The sequence below is a fragment of the Anoplopoma fimbria genome, chromosome 8 (genome assembly GCF_027596085.1).
Source record: "Anoplopoma fimbria isolate UVic2021 breed Golden Eagle Sablefish chromosome 8, Afim_UVic_2022, whole genome shotgun sequence".
Taxonomy (NCBI): domain Eukaryota; kingdom Metazoa; phylum Chordata; class Actinopteri; order Perciformes; family Anoplopomatidae; genus Anoplopoma; species Anoplopoma fimbria.
The window spans coordinates 20,700,826-20,720,965 of record NC_072456.1 but is presented as its reverse complement, the minus strand read 5'-3'; the positions used below and the strand labels follow the sequence as shown (position 1 = coordinate 20,720,965).

The 20,140-nt window shown below is 43.3% G+C and overlaps 1 protein-coding gene across 1 annotated transcript; it reads right to left on the bottom strand.

Moving 5' to 3' along the window:
• Positions 1-18,304: 18,304 nt before the first annotated feature.
• foxd2 (forkhead box D2) lies at positions 18,305-19,827 on the bottom strand. The gene has a single exon (XM_054603198.1). It carries the CDS (start codon positions 19,755-19,757, stop codon positions 18,654-18,656), a length of 1,104 nt encoding a protein of 367 aa, XP_054459173.1. The 5' UTR covers positions 19,758-19,827; the 3' UTR covers positions 18,305-18,653.
• Positions 19,828-20,140: the final 313 nt, after the last annotated feature.

Below are 20,140 nucleotides of genomic sequence, written 5' to 3'. Positions count from 1 at the left end.
AGATGTGCTGCCTAAACTTAAAGAGCTTTCCGACCGAGAGGGCTCTGAAGGGAAACGTCACGCATGTGCCTATTTTGTTGGGAAATACCGGAAGTGCAACGAAATGTTATACTGTGATGGGAATTCCCTGTTGCCGACGGTGAGAAAGAAACAAATTGTAATCCTATGTTGTTTGAAAATGATTTAGCTCAATGCATCGATATGTTGTTGTAATTTTTTGTGATAGGGAGCTTCTTATCCCTGAGTTAGGAAGAAAAAACGATGCTGATTTATTTATTTTTTTATATGCTGCATTTGTTTGTGCTGGAATAGCAGTACTGGTTTAATTTTTATTTAATTTTAACAATACTTTATTTATGTAAATTGGAAACCATTTCCACCTGTGGTAGCCAAGGATTTGTTTTTTACATTTATTCCATAGAAAAGGAAAACCCCCACAGAAAAGCATTTGTTAAGATGGAGATGGCTGGGATAAAGTAAATATTCAGTTGAATGCACATATTATAGGAAAGTTGGAGTAACCAATTTTATGAGTTAAACTTCCATCCCATGGAAACTCTCATTCACCGATGGTCACATGTAAGTGAATTATTCACATCAGCCGTTTTAGATTTTGGCAGAACAATTCTTCAGAGAAATGTCTGGCCCTTTGGCGTGCAAGATGTTCCAAAATTGATTGTCAGTGGGATTGACAATAGCAGCCTTAGGCTACAGATAGTTGGACAACCTATTAAACACATGAATGATGAATAATTTGCACAAAAAAAACAACAACCTTCATCTGTCTCCTCATCTCAGTCTCTCTCACATGCTCCTCTCTTGCTGTCGGGGATGAGTAACGCAATCGCTGCTGTCTTTGTGACCAGATGTTCAACTCTGTATAACCCATGGCTGGATAATCCTGGCAGATCACGGCCTCCTGGACTCTCTCTCCATTGGAACTGTCACGTCCTCTTTCAGGTAGAGTAAATACACTCTCAAATCAAATCACTTCTGTATAAAGTTCCAAATGGAGCTTTTATTCCATTATTACTAATATTATCATCTAGTTTGTAATATAAGTCACATATTTACCAGACTCGACCCTGTTGAAGTCCTTCACATCAATGGTGAACCCTCATAGGTGTTTTTTAACTATAATTCCTGATTAAACTCTGTAGCGTTTTATAACAGTTATAATTCATATTTAGTAGAGATTTACACCCGCTATTTCAAATCACACCTGCAGGAGGGGACAACAACTGTAATAATAGGTAACTGCAAGTAATGTTGGGTATAGAGAAACACTGATAGTTGCAAATAGGCCTCTTTCACTGTGGACACTTTGACATGTCACAGTAACAGAACCGGAGGTGTAAATAATCACATTAGTGATGGCTGACATCCATTCAGCTGCTTCAGTTTCAGGGTCCTGCTATTGTGCATGTTGGCTGACTGTCCCACTGTCGTTGCTTACTGGGACACTTGGATAGAAAAGAGCTACTGTTAATGTGCTCAAAAAAAACAAGCCCTTTTTGCTGTGATGTGACATTAAAAGTTAGAATAGTCATTTAAATTATGGTGTAGTGTGTTACGGCTGCATTTAACCAACATGATGGAATACTACTAAAGAATATAATAATACAGTAATAAAAATGATTTGTGTTGGTATTTCAGTATAAATATTCTCATATGTCTTTAGCAGTGCACTGTCTTAATCACTCTGGCGAATATAGCAGACCACTGTGCAAACATTTTCTGCTAGCAGGGGTTTCAACACACTGTACGGGTTTGACTGGTTGGCTTATCCAATGCATCTGTATTTTAAAAAATCACTCATTTAAAGTCCCAGATCTGAGAGCCTGCAAATGCATTTTTATTCCTAACAATTTTGCTTTTACTGATATGACTGTATATCCTTTGGGATTTATCCAGCACTTCTAAAATGTACGTGGTTTCACCGGTGTCGCATGTTTGCCATAAAAAAATATACTCGGCGAAAGTATTTTCACGTTGACCAGTAAGTGTACAAATGGAACATGACAATATGCTTTTTACTGCAGAGGTCATACAAATCAAATGAAATCTTTATTGGTGTATTATACATGTGGACACCCCCAAACCCCTCCTCCCCCTTTTCCCCCCCCAACTGGTATTGATGTAGCTCCCCAGAGTGGTGACCCAGCAACCTACAGACCAATTCCCCGTCCTCTCATATCCTGGTGTGAGCACAGAGGCCAGCGGCCCGGCCCGGCCAGGGCAGGTGAAGCCCTGAACTCCGTTACATAACGACAGAGGAAGTCATCCGTCAGTAGAGTAGAGTGGAGTGGAGTGGGGTGGCATTCAACTGTGTCCCATTTTTTTTCTCGGCCGGAGCTGCAGCTTCCATCGTGTGAAGGGTGACAGCGCAGTGAGCCTTGAGTGTTTGTGTAAGCCTAAATCCGAGTGGAAACAATTCAGTCGGCTCAAAGGTGTGTGTGTGTGTGTGTGTGTGTGTGTGTGTGTGTGTGTGTGTGTGTGTGTGTGTGTGTGTGTGTGTGTGTGTGTGTGTGTGTGTGTGTGTGTGTGTGTGTGTGTGTGTGTGTGTGTGTCCCTCCCTAATGCTTTATTGTGACAAATGATCAGCCATAAACAAACAACAAGCAAGCCACCCGTCTGTCCACATAAACAAACAAACAAACAAACAAACAAACAGAGGAGACAGACAAACAGGCTGTCACGCAGAGCCGGGTTTACGATGATCAATCACAGTCTGGCAGAGATCAATGAAGGCTTATTTAGTTGTGATCAACAATCAAGGGTGTATTGTTGCGTGCATCTGCGGATATTAATGCTTGCACGCACATCTGCATGTCCACCTGTGTCCGTGAGTGTGTGGTAGACATGTGTTTTCGTTATGCATTTGTGTGCATGTGTATGCGGTTGCCAGTCTGCCCGTCATATGTGTGTATGTGTGTGTGTGTGTGTGTGAGTTTCTGGGTGAAGAAGTGTGTGTGTGTGTGTGTGTGTGTGTGTGTGTGTGTGTGTGTGTGTGTGGGATGTAACCTAAACCAGAGCGGCACAACACAGCAGCCTGTTCAAAGGCACGTTTGTATTATTACAGCTTGTCCAGCTGCTCAGGACAGACAAACAAGACTTAGAGCTCTGAGCTGCAAAACACAGACCTCCCACCCCATCACAGAAAACCCCCGCGGCCCGGCCCGACAACGGGGCTCAGAAATGGACAAACAAACGCCTACAAATAGACAAACTGCCGGGAGTGAGTGGAAGTTTTGTCCTGAAACGATGAGGGATGAATGCGTATTCAAACCATTATCAAAAGCAGTGTGTTTCCCTTGTTTTTTGTTCTTCCACTAACCAGAAATTGTCCACATGGGACGTTTCGACTGAAAAACTCACTCTCATCTGCCTCCCCTAACTAATATTTGTTATAGCTGAATGAATAGGGCAGTTTCCAAATTGATAATGTTCATTTATTTAAAATAGATATTGTATACTTGTGTCAACATTTGTATAGTGAGAGCCAGTAGCCCCCTCTCTGCCTCATTTTCTCCCCATGAACAGTATGGAAAGTGCCTATACATTTCCACACCGCACTGTAATGAGTAATGCTAGCTCCTGTCAAAATATTGAGTCTCCATTCCACATTTGCTTATAAAATCTCACACACTACACTGAGCAGTGGTCCACTAAAAACAAAATATTGCTTTATATGCACAGCGATACTTAGCGAGCTGATGAAAATGAATGCCTGTATTTCCAGTGCAGACTTCTTGCCGGCGATATTTCTTCCCGGTGTGTGCTCAGCGTGCACTCTGCTGCCCTGTGGACGGCTCGCTCCTCTGGAGATCTCCCCAAATGGATCTGATGGTGGTGATTAAGATCAGAGTAAGCTAACACTCTGGCTCCCTCACACCTCCGCTACCCCCGTAGACGCTCTCCTTTTCACCTCAACTTGCGCCATTCGTCCTCCCCTCCATCCTCCATCCTCGTCACTCGTCCTCCATCCTCCTAACTCCTCCATTCCTCCTCTCTCCCTGTGCTCCTGCTCCCTCTCCCTCTCTGAATCAGGGTCCCTGTGTGCCTGTATGTAACATCAGTAAAGCTGTCAGGCAGCCAGGCCAAGGTAAACAGCCCAGCGCTGGGTTCAGGGGTGATGGGGGCCGAGATGTTTTTCCTCAGGAACCCAGGGACCCCTGGAGGCTTCTGGCTGGGGCCAGGGAGGGGCCGAGGGGGGAAGACGATCCTCTCAGTTGCCCCCCACAAGAACACACACCAGCCGATTATTTTTTTCCTCCGTTTATCTCCATCTTCTCCCTTTTGTCACCGACCTCCTCATCACACTCGCTCTCTCTTTGCATCTGTGTACACAAAGCTCTTCAGCAGCATCTCATGACACATGTACGATCATTTATCAGCGCTCTCACACACTCCTACACACACACTACTCGCCTAAATCATGTAGAAGAAACATAGACATGCATATAAATATGTCACATAGTGTACAATATGCAGTATATGGGAGATGTTCAAAGCATAAATATCATTTTATTATCAAATACATACCTCATTGTGAAATGACATTTTTAAATGTGATTTTGGCCTGATGTGCTTCTGGAGGAATCCAGCAAATCAATTATGTCACTGGAAGAGGACCGAAAAGAGAAGGAGGATGGATGTCTAGAGAGGAGAACAAGAAGATTAGAAGGGAGAGAGAGACATATAGAGAGGAGAGGGGGACTTAAAGGGTGAATAAAGAAAGGAAAGGTAGAAGGAGATAGGGGGAGAAGTGATATCCCTCACCCAGGCGTGACCCCTCTCAGCCCCAGTGAGCTGCTCCCTCTGAGGGAGGCAGACGGCCCGGAGAGGGAGAGCGAGACGGGGTACATCCAGAGGTTGCAAATCAGAGGCAGCACTAAAAACATAGCAACTGGGAGCAAGAGAGACAGAAAGAGGAGAGAGAAAACAGACAGAGAATGCTGGGAGTTGATGGAGAGTGGGAGAAAAGACTAAAAATGAGGTTTGGAAAAAAAAAAAAAATAAAAGAGTGAAGAAGGATTTAATGGAGAAAGTCAAGGAGGTCAGAGAAGACACAGAGGAGGCAGAGGGAAAAATTGTTGAATGGAGACGGGAGCCGGTCAAGCCAAGAAAAGCATGTAGAATTGAATTAGGGGAGGAAGAGCCACCGAGCAAACCAGCAGGAGAGGAGAGCAGGGGTGCAAGGAGAAAGAAGAGGACCATTACCCTTCGTACATCAGCCATTACATCCCTTGGCAGCTATCAGAGAGGGAAAACAGAGAGGTAACATCAGAGAGTGGGTGGAAGGATTAGGATAATTGGAGAGGAGTAAGAGAGGGAGAGCAGATTCAGCGGAAGGAGAGGTTAACACCAGATTTGATTTGCAACTACTGTTTGTTTTAACCTTCTTGGAGTAGCAGGTGGAGTCCGGAGTAGGTGATTTTTGGGGGCCCAGAGCTGGACAAAGTCTCTGTAACATGCCAGAGATTGAAAGTCACATTAGTGTTCCCTTTCTCCGACATAACTATTCACTTGACATCATCAGAGTTGTGGTCTAAATGTCTTTAAAAGGTGCTGTATTTAACATTCTGAACATTGATACAGCAGTAAACCACTATAATAGTGGAGTAATGTCTACATGAGCAGAGAATGAAGTCACTCTGCCTCTGTGTGTGTGTTGTTATCCGAGCTTTTCTGTGCTATGTTTACATAGCAGGGCCGGCTGCGCCAGCTTTTAGTGCACGTGAGCGTGCCCCACTGGCTAGCTCAGGGCCGCCGCTTTGCCCTGGCGTTTAAAGATGATAACGCCGTCCCAACCGAAAGCTTCGTAGCAGAACTGTAGCACCCATCCTCTGGTTCCTCCTCAGGTAAAAACTGTTGGCTCTCTCTGCACTTTTTGCCATACATTGCACCGCTTGCACTGTAAAGCGCAGCTGTGAGCCGCCAGCTCGCTGACGCCATGTTGAGAGCCTTTCAGAGGCAATCAAAATGCTTCCAACTTCAGATCTTGTGCATTTACAATGTATGAATTATTTACATTTTAAAAACCATTTGGCCAATGTTTGGTTATAATCCTCACCAGTACTTTTATTAGTCAGACCGATGGGAAGAAACAACTCCTCTGCTGCACATGTTAAATGCATATGAGAATTACTCTGAAGGACACTTTGCCTGAAACTTCCTGGTAACATGAAGAAAAAGACGAGGGAGTTTGAGAGAGCCTCCATCAAGGAGCAAAGAAATTGTATTTTATCATTATTTTATCAATATTCAGCTGACACTAATACTAATACTTGAAAGCTTGGAAAAGCTGGTTGAAAAATCCAGTCTGCAGACATGATTTTCTGATATTTCTCTGAGCATCAACAATATAACACATCTTTATTTGCATTTAATTCTCTGCAAAGCCTCACTAAACCTCTCGTACCCATTTTTTTTTACCTGCAACTTTAGTTCTGTTCCACCTCGTCTTCCGCTTCTCCTCTCCTCCTCTTCCTGTTCCTGTTTCCCAGCAGCCATTAGTCATTCTGTTGCTGCTCCTCATCAATCCCCCACTGCTACAATGGTGTGTGACAGCAGCACTGACAGGCCCGTGATAGGCCTGCCACCCGGACGGCCTGTCCCAGCCAGCCAGCCCACAATGTGGGAGAGGACAAACAGACGTGAACATGAACAACTTACTTCCCTCCCAACCCAAAACCTTGTTGGCGCCTGGCTCTGTAGCCCAACCCTCTTTCTCTGAAGACCAGGCCGCCGCCTGCTTACCTGCCTGGGGGTCTGGATCACATCCTCCTGATCATACTGTACAAACACTACCGCATGGTTCTAGTGATGGCGTTGTCGGTCTCTCCATCGGTCTACCACTTTGGTCCAGACTGAAATATCTCAACCGGTAATGAATGGGTGGATTGCCTTGAAATTCTGCACCGATATTCATGGTCCCCAGAGGATGAAGCTTACTGACTTTGGAAATCCCCTGTCTTTTTCTCTATCGCCACCATGAGGATGATACTTGGAGTTTTCAATTTAAGGTCACCATGAAGTTTGGTGAAGACATTTATGTCACCCTCAGGATCAATTGTAGTAATTTTGTTCCTCTTACTTTTGCTATAGCACCATTATTGTGGCAGAAGTTTAATTTGTCTGTCACTTTGTTTTAATACCAAAAACTTGCAAAAATGATGACATACACATCAGCCTCAGCCGTACTTTGTATTTATTGATAAACAGCAAATGTTAACATGCTTAACTACATATTATGGCAAAATTACCTAATATACATCTGCATGTAAGCATGATTTTTGTGAGCGTGTTTTAATGCTAACTTTGGCATTTAGCTCAAACTACCACTGTGTCTCAGTAGGCTACTGCCTCACATCATTGTATCATTGTGTCATTTATTGGTCCTATGAAACTGCAGGTTCCTTTTTGGATGTTGCCCTTTATTTTATTGTTTCAACAAACTATATTAGCTATGGATGGCAAGTGCTTATTATGGCCTTCTTCTCTTATGATGTTGAATTACGTCAATATCTCCAGTAGCTTTGTTTCACAGTTCATACCGAGAGGTTTTCTACTGTTGGTTAACCTTTTATTTTTTTTATTTTTTTTGCCAAACCATAAACCAACCATAAAGTTGTCTTTCTAAACTTTGCTTTAACCTTTTAATCTGAGTTTTTTTTAATCTACTGAAGTAAAAAAAAATTCTTTTGAAAACAGTGCAGTGGCATTGCAAAGGAGTGGTGTTTGTACAAAAGAGTTTTTGTTGGCGAAATGTAGTGTTCCTGCTCTTTGTGTCCACTAGAACATGTAATCATTTCTGGTCCTTATAATTTAGTGGATTACTGAGTTGGCAGATTAGGTTGAATTTATGGAAACTCAACAGAACAAAACTCAGCATATTGACTTCAGCGGTCAAACATGATTGGTATTGGTAGTTTTAAATGATTTATAGCACATCTTTTCCATTTTCTTGCTGCAAGGCAAAATTATCAAAGACACACCAATGCGTAAACAAGAGAGCAGATTGGCTTTTTTCCAGCTTCAGACGACCAGTGAACAGGAAACTCAGTGTGTGAACACACCATTAGAGAGAGTGACGAGCAGAAACACCATTAAAAGCGAATATCAAACAGGATAAAAATGTTCGAAATCTGCGACAAATACAATATTCACAGTACGATGATGTCTTGGTGGCACTCCCTGAAATATAGCACATCTGTATAACTTTGCTTTTCTCTCTCTCTCCATCTCTTTCTCACACAAACACACACACACACACACACACACACACACACACACACACACACACACACACACACACACACACACACACACACACACACACACACACACACTAACACACTCTCCCCCACTCTTGATCTGCTCAGATCTGCAATATCTAACTGCCACTTAACCTCACTTTCTCTACTTACCCATCTGCTCACCCCTTCAGCTTCCAATCCATCACCCAGCCGCGCCTCTAGCCCTTTGAAATGAGTCTACTAGTCGTGAACAACATTAACCCCCCTCCATCCAAATACACACACACACACATCCACATACATGTGATCAGATGCCCCTTTACCTCTACTCAGAGTGCAATCTCAGGCTACTTCAGCCCTGCGTCAGCCTCTCGCTGTGCAGACGGTTGTTCCTCTGCTCTGCTTTCCCTTTTCTTTATGTGTGACGTTTCTCTTCCATAAGGAGCCTCAGAGTGGCCTCATCATCTTTTGGCCTTTTCATTCACCCAGCCTTTGAACCTGGGCGTTCTGTGCACTCACATACAGACACACAAACACACACACACACACACACACACACACACACACACACACACACACACACACACACACACACACACACACACACACACACAGATGTACTCACAGATGTAAAAATTCACTCTCCGTTTATGATACATCAGTGCTAATTGGATTTCAGCCTAAGAACACACATAGCCTTACAATGAACGCTGCAGCTGTCATGCATTATTATGTATGAACAGATTTGGAATAATAGCACGAGGAGAGAAAATAAATGCATATAAAAAGCAACCCGTGCCTCAGAGACCCAGTTTGATATCAGGAATTGCTGCATGTGAGACTGAGTCAACACATGTGTGTGCAGCTCTTTGTAGTGGGAATATGCACAGGCTGCCATTCATAAGACTTTTATGATGTTTTGTCTACCTGCACGTCCGCATGGTTACACTTAACCACATAAAAGCTGAGCGAGTTGAACTTGAACTGATATGAGGAAAGTTTATGAATTTAAACCTCCTGACACACACTGACTTTATCATGTGCGCCCAATATGATGCGTGTACATGCTCCGAACCGTCGGCTTGGGACCTCCCTGAGACCATGAAGGACGCTGTACATTGTCTTCCCTTGCAGACGGAGAGAATAAATGTCCTGAGAAATAGGTCTCCCATGCACAGACATCACACAAGGACAGCATAAGGTTTTCTTGCTCTCTCTTTATCCATCTCGGCCTGTTTTTTCCGTCCGTCCCTCGGCTCTTCCTGTACACTCTGCTCCTCCAGTGAAGTGGCAGCTCGCAGGCTGCGATGCTGCTGACTCTCTAACCGCTGTTGTGGCTCCTCAGGGCTCTTATGTGCTGAAGAATCATATGGGCCTATATTGTGTGCAATTGTACAGGCACTTTTGGTTCAATAACTCGCATAGAAAAAAGGGCGGCCATCTTTGAAGGCTGACGCTTTTTGTATTCAAGCACTAACCAAGTTTGAAAATGATTATAAGATATAAAAAAAAGAATAATCATTATAAAAATCTTTATTTCATGCAGTACCTTGTGTAAAAAACAGCAGTGACAATTACAGAATGATATTGAATTAATTTAAACAACTCATGCAACATTTTTTTTATCCTTTGAAGGGACTTTATTTTAAAGCATACTGAGTTAGGATCACATGCACTCATTCCATTTTTTTCTACAGGCACCAAATTTATACTCCTCCACTCAAATCTTTAAAAAGATGTTCATAAAGAAACTAAGTTGCAGTGTGGTTGGCACTTTCACTTGACAGAAGGTTCCGGGCCTACGTACTTTCCTTTGTGTACGTGTGCTCTCCTTTGGATATATACGTGTGTGTGTGTGTGTGTGTGTGTGTGTGTGCAGTGCGTTGCAGTCTTGTCCAGCCTGCAACTCAGATCAACGTTGGTGGCGAGGTGTGAGCGGCCCAGAGGAGGAGAAAGTGAGCTGGTGGGGGTGGGGTTGGGGGGCTGCTGAGGGGTTAGAGAGGAGAGATGGTAAAGATAGAAATGGACGGCACGGACACAATGTCTAATGGCAGTTGCAGCTGAGAAAACAAAAATACCCAAGGAACACTAAAACCTGAGGGGTGTAAAATATGCAGGTCTGGCGAGAGGTCAGATTCCCCACCGTATCTAATTCAATTTTACAAACTGTAAGAAAACACGCTGCTGCTCTGCAGGCACTGGGGACACCCCTGCAAATATGTCCATTTTTGACACTTTTTTTTCTCTCTTTTAGAAAAAACAAAACATCTAGTGAGGTAATGCCACTTTTTCCTTAAGCGGTTTTTCTTATTTGGCAATAAGGAACTTTCTGAATAAATTGTAAATATCTTAATTCAATATCATTTTGTTTTTAATGACTATAAATAACAGCCTAAGACTCAATAGATAGGAAAATATTGTTTCTAAAGATGATTATATGTTGATAATTTACTCGAGCTCACATAAAGCAGATAAAGCTGTGGAAGCTATAAATATAATCAAAAAGTCATTGCAAGGGGATAAAAATATTAGGCTTTAACAATTCATTTTTAATTTTTTTAACCAAAAGCAAAACAGAATGTCTCATTTTTGCATTAGATGTTTTATTTAAAAGGCAGCACGACAGAATGAGGGTTGGTTGGACACTTGGAGGTCTTAGTGGGACACAGTGTCTATGCCCTGAATTCAGCCCTGTCTCAAAAGGCCACGACAGGCTGCAGAGTGCTGTGCAGTCTTGCTGGTGGTCCTCCCGGAGCCTGGTAAAGACATTAGTGAAGCATTCTGGGAGAACGGGGAGTCCCATAGACAGCGCTCACTTCTCTAAATAAACATTAGTCTTAAAAAGTTTGGCCCCGCGACCTCGACGTGATCGCATTTCACTCTAGATGGTAAACTTCAATTTTATCGCGAGGCTTTCCACCTATACATTTTTGGAAAACACACACTTTCACGCTGGGAAAAAAAAAAAAAGTTTAGATAAACAAAGTTTCATTTTCGCCTTAAGGCTGCAGTGTCCTCGGCGTTTCTTATATCACACCCCGCTTGAAGTGTAATCATTACAAAAAACCATTAGGCACACACCAGTAGCATAGGATGGTTAAGAAAAGCAGACAAATTGAAATGGACATTGTGTTATATGCGATATGAAAAAAAAAAAAAAAAAGCTTGGTTACTTTTGTGCGCCATCGTTTGTTTTGTTTGGCAAATTTATCCACGGTTTTAATGAGCATATATCAATTTGACTAATTGGGCTCAAATGTCTTAATTATATCTCACGCCATTGTTTATTTTACAGAATTGTTTTTATTTTAAAAATTTTTCTAATTTTAAAAGAACACAGAAAACTAAAAGCAATTACCTGCTGTCAACTATGACACTCAATGACTCATTTGATATATAGATATTTGATCCATAAAGGCATCTTAATACTTTTTTTAAATTATTATTATTATTATTATTATTATTATTATTATTATAATAATAATATAATATATATAGATATTTGATCCATAAAGGCATCTTAATACTTTTTTTTAAATTATTATTATTATTATTATTATTATTATTATTATTATTATTATTATTATCTATGGGGAGAAAAATTAAACAATGTATCTGCACGGTGCAAACTACAAGAAACCCACGAGTGGAAACACGTCTAAATCAATAATCACAGGGTGTAATAAATGGGTCGGGACCGCCGCCATTACTCGCAGTGGATCTAACGCGTTGGCATCAAAGGTCAGATGGAAGAAGCCGTAAAAACGCCCGCATGACACCGATGATTGTGCGCAGGAGCGACCCGCATGCAGCTGCGCCTCTCTGTCAAAGCGACACCGAGAGGAAAAGTGCTGCGCGTCTCCATTCCTGCGTCCGAGCAGAGGGGCTGATGGAGCGGACTCGTGTTGCCCTATATGAGGTCCGAGGACCACCAGGGGACGTTGAGTCACCCAAAGGGTCCTTAGTGAGGCAGAAAACAACGTTTCATTTAATTAGCCTTAGTAATAGTAGCCTGTAAGTCAATGTGTAGAGTTTTTTTTGGATTACATGGCTCCAACAGTCCTTGTTGACTGTCGGCTATAATTCTACTGTAATAATTGCTGCTGTTATTATAAGTAGTCTTATTATATGAATCATTCATGTCATATACATTGAATGTAGTGTTGTATCTCTGTTATGCTGTTCATTCTGTACACATGACATCTATTGCATTCTGTCCATCCTGGGAGAAGGATCCCTCCTCTGTCGTTCTCCCATAGGTTTCTTCCTTTTTTCTCCCTGTTAAAGGAGTTTTTTTTAGGGGAGTTTTTCCTGTGAATGTGAGGGTTATGGGACAGAGGATGTCCCATGTGTACAGACTGTAAAAGCCCTCTGAGGCACATTTGTAATTTGTGATTCTGGGCTATACAAAATAAACTGAATTGAAAAACTGAATTGAATTGAATTGAAATTTGAATTGAATTGATTTTACACCAGTGTTGGAATTAAGGGGAGCCAGAGGGCAGCTCCCCACACACACACACACACACACACACACACACACACACACACACACACACACACACACACACACACACACACACACAGACCACGCTGAGCTCCCAGAATGCAATGTAGTTCAAGTGCTGGAGGGGTCACAAAAACTGATGATTAACTGTTCATTTGAGCAACATTTCTCCTCCTGTGGTTGATACAAGGGATGGAGATTGAAATATTGAAATCCAAAAATGGACTCAAACTCTTAAAGGAGATTTCAATACATATTTTGAGAAGCCAAAGCTGGAAGTGATGCTGTTTTCTGCAGGAGTTGAACCTGACAGACAGCTGAGATGCAAAACCAACAAACCATATTTTCCTATTACGTGGAGGCCTTTGCGTGGTTAACCTCTCAGAGGTCACGTTGTTCTGCTTCGTTAATGTTTCTGAATCTTATTGGTCTCTCTGCGCACTCCAGTCCTGTCCGTTAACTGTAATTATCTCCTGGCATGTGTGCAAAATCGAATCGGTTAATGGATCACAGTGTGTTTTTATCTGTGCCTTTTATAACTGTTGCGCCTGCGCGTAATTTGCTGCAAGATCAGGTGGCTGTTCCGACTGGTCTCAATCATCTCGTGCACCTTTTGTGTGGAAAATTCAGAACAGGATGATGCGCATGCGGGTGATTTCACTGCGGTTATACGGCCATTAACCGGCAGATTGCTTTTTATTCTCATAACACTGTGAGAAGGGGTACCAGGAGCAATGTTTTAATTCCAACACCTCCCTACAACTCCATAAGAGTTTCATCATCTGTTCCATTTGTATTGCTCTAAAGATAAATATCTGATCAAAGACTTAAAACAACAAATAGGACGCAGAAGGGTCCAGACTTTACAGTAAACACGTCTTCACTCTGCTAAAACAGGCAGGAATGACGGGTATCACCTGCTATCATGTTCTGGCGCCCATATGCACGCTAATATATCTGCAGCCATTAATACCCCTGCGTGTGTGTGTGTGTGTGTGTGTGTGTGTGTGTGTGTGTGTGTGTGTGTGTGTGTGTGTGTGTGTGTGTGTGTGTGTGTGTAGCCTCCTGCAGCAGGTGTTCGTTTAGTGTGTCAGAGTCGGCTGGGCGAAGATCTTTCCAAAGTTAATATTGTGTTTCCAAGAGATGATGGGGAGTTCACTGTCCTCGCTTTATTTACACATTCTAAATTAATTAAGCGAAGGATTCCTCCGTGTGTTGCAAAAACACGGAGGCCGGAGGGAGACGGTGGAGCAGCGGGGGGGGGGGGGCTGCGTGATTTATCGCGGTGGTGCAGCCCGGGCCGCGGCTCTCTCCTCTCTCTCCTCTCCTCCAGGCCGGGGAGACGCGGACCGGGCCAACATTCCTCTGCGGGGGCGTGGAGGCTCGTCTGCCGCACACACACACACACACACACACACACACACACACACACACACACACACACACACACACACACACACACACACACACACACACACACACACACACAAGGAAAAAGAGAAAGTATGCTGGGAGGTATAGGGGTTAAGATAAAGTCCTAGTTGTGTTATAGAGAGAGTGAGAGATGGAGCTTATGGGCTCTTAAATGTCGCTGGTTTATTAGAGGAGAGCGTCAGAGGGCTTTGTCCACCCAACCGGTCTCCAAATCCGGGTACCACTGGCTTTGTGTGTGATGGAGCGAGATGAAGGTCTTAAAAGTCAAATCAGACTGGTTTGTTTTCATTATAAGTAGGCCTACACTCCCTGGAATAGGCTATAGCCCAGATACAGCAAGTTTCCAAGTGAACAGATTGGAACTATTCGACTGTGGAAAATCTAATACCTGCTTGTGTTGCTATTAAGTGATCAACAGAAAATATAGAGCCACAAACAATAATTATACAGGTGTCTTTTTTTTTTTTAAGCACCTGTCATCTCCGTGCGTCTGGATTGTCCTGTCTGGCAACATCTGTTTTTGCATAATAAATAAGACCCGTTAAAAGACAGAATTCTTTATTAAGGTAAAGGTTCAATTCAGGGGGACGAAAACACCAGAATATATTAAATAGGTGTGTGTCTTCATGGCTAGCACTATGTTAATGAAGCATTCTAACAGGCCACTGTGTATTTAGGGTATAGGTCTATAGGCCTAAACTTTGTAGCTTCAGTAATGGAGGGAATATATTATATTATATTAAATTATATTTTATTATAGTGTTTTATATATTATATTATATTATATATTATATTATATTATATGATAGTGTATACTATTATATTATAGTGTAGTATGTTTTATTATATTTTGTACGATTATATTATATTGTATACATTTAGTTAAGAATGTCTTTAAACTGTTTCAATTGACGAGCGTGACCTTGAGGCCTGACATCTCTATTACACACACACACACACACACACACACACACACACACACACACACACACACACACACACACACACACATCGATCAGGGACGCCACGTTATTGACAAGGCAGGAGAAGATTTAAGCACCAAACGATTTCATTTAATCCCCTGCTGTCAGGCGCTGTTAAAGGACGGAACGCTGATGATAATTTGATGATGATGTTAATAATGATAATAACAATAATACGGTGTTAAATCACTTCATCTCATATAATGTAGGACTTTTACCCGTGGATCAATCTAACTTCTGTTAACATCTGTGTCTATATATAAATGACAGCAGCATGAAAACACGCTGTTTACGCCCAAACAGGGTCACATGGGAGCGCTTACACAGGGATGGGAGTCGCCTCAAAATGTATGGATGTGTTTTTGGTGACTGTCGAGTCATTTGGCTGTCACGTCACATATCACTCACCCCTCTGGTTTCGTTTGAGGTAGATGTCACGAGAAAATGGACGGGATGTCGTGATGCCTAAATAGAGACACGCCGGGGACTGTGGGTGGTCCTGAAGTGACAACCAGCATCCCTCTGAAATGTGACCGTGTTAATATATGAGCGGTGATGAGATCCCATTAGGACCAACATGAAACATGTAAAAAAGAATATAAAAAAAGGGCGTTGGAAAGATGCGTCCCGGATGTCTAATGTGTTTAGTGTTTGTGGTGGGGGTTTTTTTTTGTTTTTTTTTTAGGAAGAGCAAGTTCCGGGTCTATTCTGGTCTGGAGCCTGTAATCTAACAGTGGAGATGGACAATGTTGGCGCTCCAAAATCCCTACAACTCGGTCCAGTCTCAAATCGTCCATTTTCAGCTTCTTTTGGCTGAACCTCCTCATGGCAGATCCAGTGTGTGTGTGTGTGTGTGTGTGTGTGTGTGTGTGTGTGTGTGTGTGTGTGTGTGTGTGTGTGTGTGTGTGTGTGTGTGTGTGTGTGTGTGTGCGTAATGCCTTCTGTCCCGTGAGTTTTATTGGCTTAGTTTTCGTTCCTGCCGTTATTTAAACGCTTTTTTAACCACCTCTGCAAATGCTTCATGTGGATTTTTAATGGACTGATGCGGTGCGTAATGACTCCCTGCCAGAGCGAGCATGCACAGAAAGAAAAAAGAAAAAAAAAAAAACTTCAATAGCCTGCTAATGTTTTTTTCCACCTCATTTACTCTGCAAATTATACATGCGGGGGGATATCAATTAACATCACGGGCACGGCGGGGGAGAAGCTCTAATCAGAAGTATTATTTCCCCCAAAATCCTCACGCGATATTTATCAAATGTCCAATTTGCACCCAACAGAGAGAGAGAGAGAGAGAGAGAGAGAGAGAGAGAGAATAAAGGCTGCGTCCGGATAAAGAAAGTAGTCATGTGTTGGTTTTCGTTTCAAAGACTTTCAATGAGCTGTGCCGAGGGGAGCAAACAGAGGAGTCAGCCCTCCCACCCTTCATCCTCAATAATCATCTGTCAAAACACCCGCAAACTAATTTAACCATTTGCACACAGATCTGGTAAATAAAGGAGGCTTTTACACTCCCCCCTTCTTCTGTCTGGAAACATGTGCTCCAACAACTCTGAAAAAAAAGACCAATAGGTTCTCTGTGTTTTTCTGCAGCAGGACGAGAGTCCCACTGCTTCCTTTCTATGTATCCCCGAGACAACACACCAAATGACATGAAAGAAGCGGAGCAGACCGAGGGCCTTTAGAGAAGATTGCTTTTCAGGGTCTAAATGTGTGTGTGTGTGTGTGTGTGTGTGTGTGTGTGTGTGTGTGTGTGTGTGTGTGTGTGTGTGTGTGTGTGTGTGTGTGTGTGTGTGTGTGGTGCTGGTCTCACAGGGGGACCGCTCGCTGCGCACATCCCCCCCCCTCCTCCCCCATGGGCCAGGGGTCCGCACTGACAACATCAACAAACGGCCCCCAAAAAAAGCCGCATTATGGTGGATTAGGGAGCCTGATGAAAAATGCTGCTACAAATTAGCAACGAAAGCCCGAAAGACCGTGGGTATATATCCTTGTTCACTTTCAATTACAGACCGCCGAGGCCCCGCTAACGCCCCCATTCAGTCAGGGGGCCCTTTGTAACTTGCTGGAAAATGGTTCCTTTACAAGCGAGCGAGAGCCACACAAGAGGAATACTTGCCCACTGTTGCGTGATATTCATGACTGTTATATACATCAAGTCGTGTTTGGAATAGTTCAACTGAATTCGGTGCGTTTTTCACACCTAAAGAGAGTCCTGATTAACTGCATTACTAAGACACTCATCTTGTGTTTTGGGGTTTTTTTTTTCCTTCCTGATCTCCTTGTTCTAACCGGTTAGACACACACAAATGCATTATGTTTATGAGCTGCATGATTAGAACATAAGTAGCCTAAACGTTAAGAATGTGCAAAAATAAAACAAGAAAAATATGTTATTCTCCTTTTTACTGAAGGGAAACCCATAAAAAAAATAACACAATGTTTAGAATAAGAACAAAGAAAACGTTGACTTTCGTTTGTATGGTCTTTTTTTAATTTTACAAATAAGCATTTGATTCAATTTAACTCACGTGCTGCTGTTTAGTCTATCTTATAGACCCTTCTTTTTTTTTTTAATTCTTAGTCATTGACTTCCCTGGAATAACAAATAAATTAACAATTTGTTGTTGGTTTTTTTTTTCAAATTCACAAACATTTATTATTCTTGTCATTACAACAACCAAAAAAAATGACCTATGAACATTTAGGTGTCTCTCTCTCTATTGGCAACACATGACATACTGTATGTTTCACAGAGTAAAAATGTGAAATAGATAGGAACGAACAACAATTAAAAAGTTGAGAGAGGTAATGCGCTCTTTTATACCAAAACCACATAGCTACGTGTTCACTGACAACATGAAATGGCACTGTCACAAATTCACCATGTAGTGGAGATCCATTGGAGGAGGGAGTGATAGTGGGAAATGCTTATTCTTGTGTCAGAAGCCCCCCCTTTGTCTCCATGTGCTTTCTAAGTAAAAACCTGAGTTTGCCGTCTCTGTCAGCCTATGTCATCATCAACAACAACAACAACAACAACAGTGCCATTTTCCCACGACGCACAAAATAAAAACAATGTAAATCATAATAAAATCTCAACTATTTAAAAAAAAAAAAAAAAAAAAAATCATCCCCGTAGCCATGGGTGACACCTTTTAACTTATGTTAAAAAATAACAGGATCTTTTTTTTTTCTCTCCCACTGACAAATGGAGGCCACACGCCAGATTGCAGGTCAGCACTGTTTTTAAAAAGACCCTTCTTGCTTTTTGTCTCTCAATATTTATACACATATTTACACACCATAAATAAACCTGTCTCTCCTCTTACATTGATTGGAAATGGGGAGAGCCAGTACATTCTGGGGTTTTTTTCAACAAGAATGTACAGGACGGAGCCACAATTGGCTTTATAATAAAAGATTTTCATTCTTGCCATTTGTTTTTTTTTAATTTTTTTTTTTTCTTTAGAAAGGACAAGTGTTCATATTTGGGGTTTTGCTGGAAAAAGTCTGACCCTGTGGCCCGGCCTGTAATATGCTGTCCTGCGATAGAGTCAAATGATTGGAAGCAGAGGCCAGCGTTGGGGTTAATATGGCCAGGATCTGAGCCTGGCTGCCCGGCTGCACGCCGTAGGAAGAGCCGGTGGAGTTGGCCGCGCCGATGATATTGTCTATGGAGAACGAGGGCCGACTCGGAGTGCTGGAGTCCGTCTTGAGAGGCGGCAGAGACGGGCTGAGCTGGGGGTAAAAGGGCTTTCTCAAATCGGCCCCCAGAAGGGAGGGAAGGTGATGCGGTGCGGGGAATATGGAGGCCGATGAGGGCAAGGTGCAGGGGGCGTTGGGGAACGGGAATGAACCGCCTGTGTGGTGTGGGTGGTACGGGTTGTGGGCAGCGTGGAAGTTCTGCAGCTGAAGTCCATAGTTGTATCCGTACGGGCTGTATCCAAACCCGGGCAGAAAGCCTCCAGCCTCCCGGAGGATCTCGTTAGCCTGGTGCCTCTTGAAGCGCTTCCTCCGGCGCAAGAAGCTCCCGTTGTCGAACATGTCCGCGGAGTCCGGGTCCAGGGTCCAGTAGTTGCCCTTCCCTGGGTTACCGGGCTCCCGAGGGATTTTCACGAAGCAGTCGTTCAGGGAAAGGTTGTGCCGGATTGAGTTCTGCCATGCGGGGAACTTCTCCCGGTAGTACGGGAATCTGTTGCTGATGAACTCGCAGATCTCGCTGAGGGTGAGCCGCTTCTTGGGGCTCTGCAGGATGGACATGGTGATCAGGGCGATGTAGGAGTACGGGGGCTTCACCAGGGCGCCCTTTCGGGATTTCTCCCCGACGGCGGTCCCGACCTCTGCGCCGGAGCCCATCTGGTCTGACGGGCAGTCGGAGCTGCTGAGCCCGGGAGAAGAACCTCTCTCGGCCGCGTTCTGGGAGTAATTATCGTCCGAGTCATTGTCCAGGCTGAACTCGTGGTCAGTGTACTTTCCGTCCTTTCCTACGGATATGTCACCCCCGACCACATCGATGTCCACATCCTCGGACAATGCAGAGCTGTCGGACATATCCGTCCCTAAAGTCATCCTCGGAGACGCCGCTTCTCTTCCCCTCTCTCTCTCCCAGATTGCCTCCCCTCCTTATCCTCCTCCTCTAGTCCGGTGCGGCTATACTCTCTCTCTCTCTCTCTCTCTCTCTCTCTCTCTCTCTCTCTCTCTCTCCCCCCCTCTCCCCCCTCTCTCCCCCCCCCACCCCTTTACAACCACGCCAGGCTTTTTGCTTTTTTTTATCTCCAACTACTGAATGCACACATGGCTAGAATCTATTGAAAAGATAAATAACTCTTTTGACCTGTGGATCTGGCGACTCCCGGTCGTCCGAGGCTGGTCAAGCAGGGCCGAGCGAGCTTCTCATCGAGCAGACAACTTCTGGTTTCCAGGCGTAAAAAAAAAAAGAAAAAAAGAAAAGA

Coding starts and splice junctions, on each gene's coding strand:
- foxd2 (XM_054603198.1), bottom strand. CDS start 19,757: ATGACTTTAGGGACGGATATGTCCGACAGCTCTGCATTGTCCGAGGAT.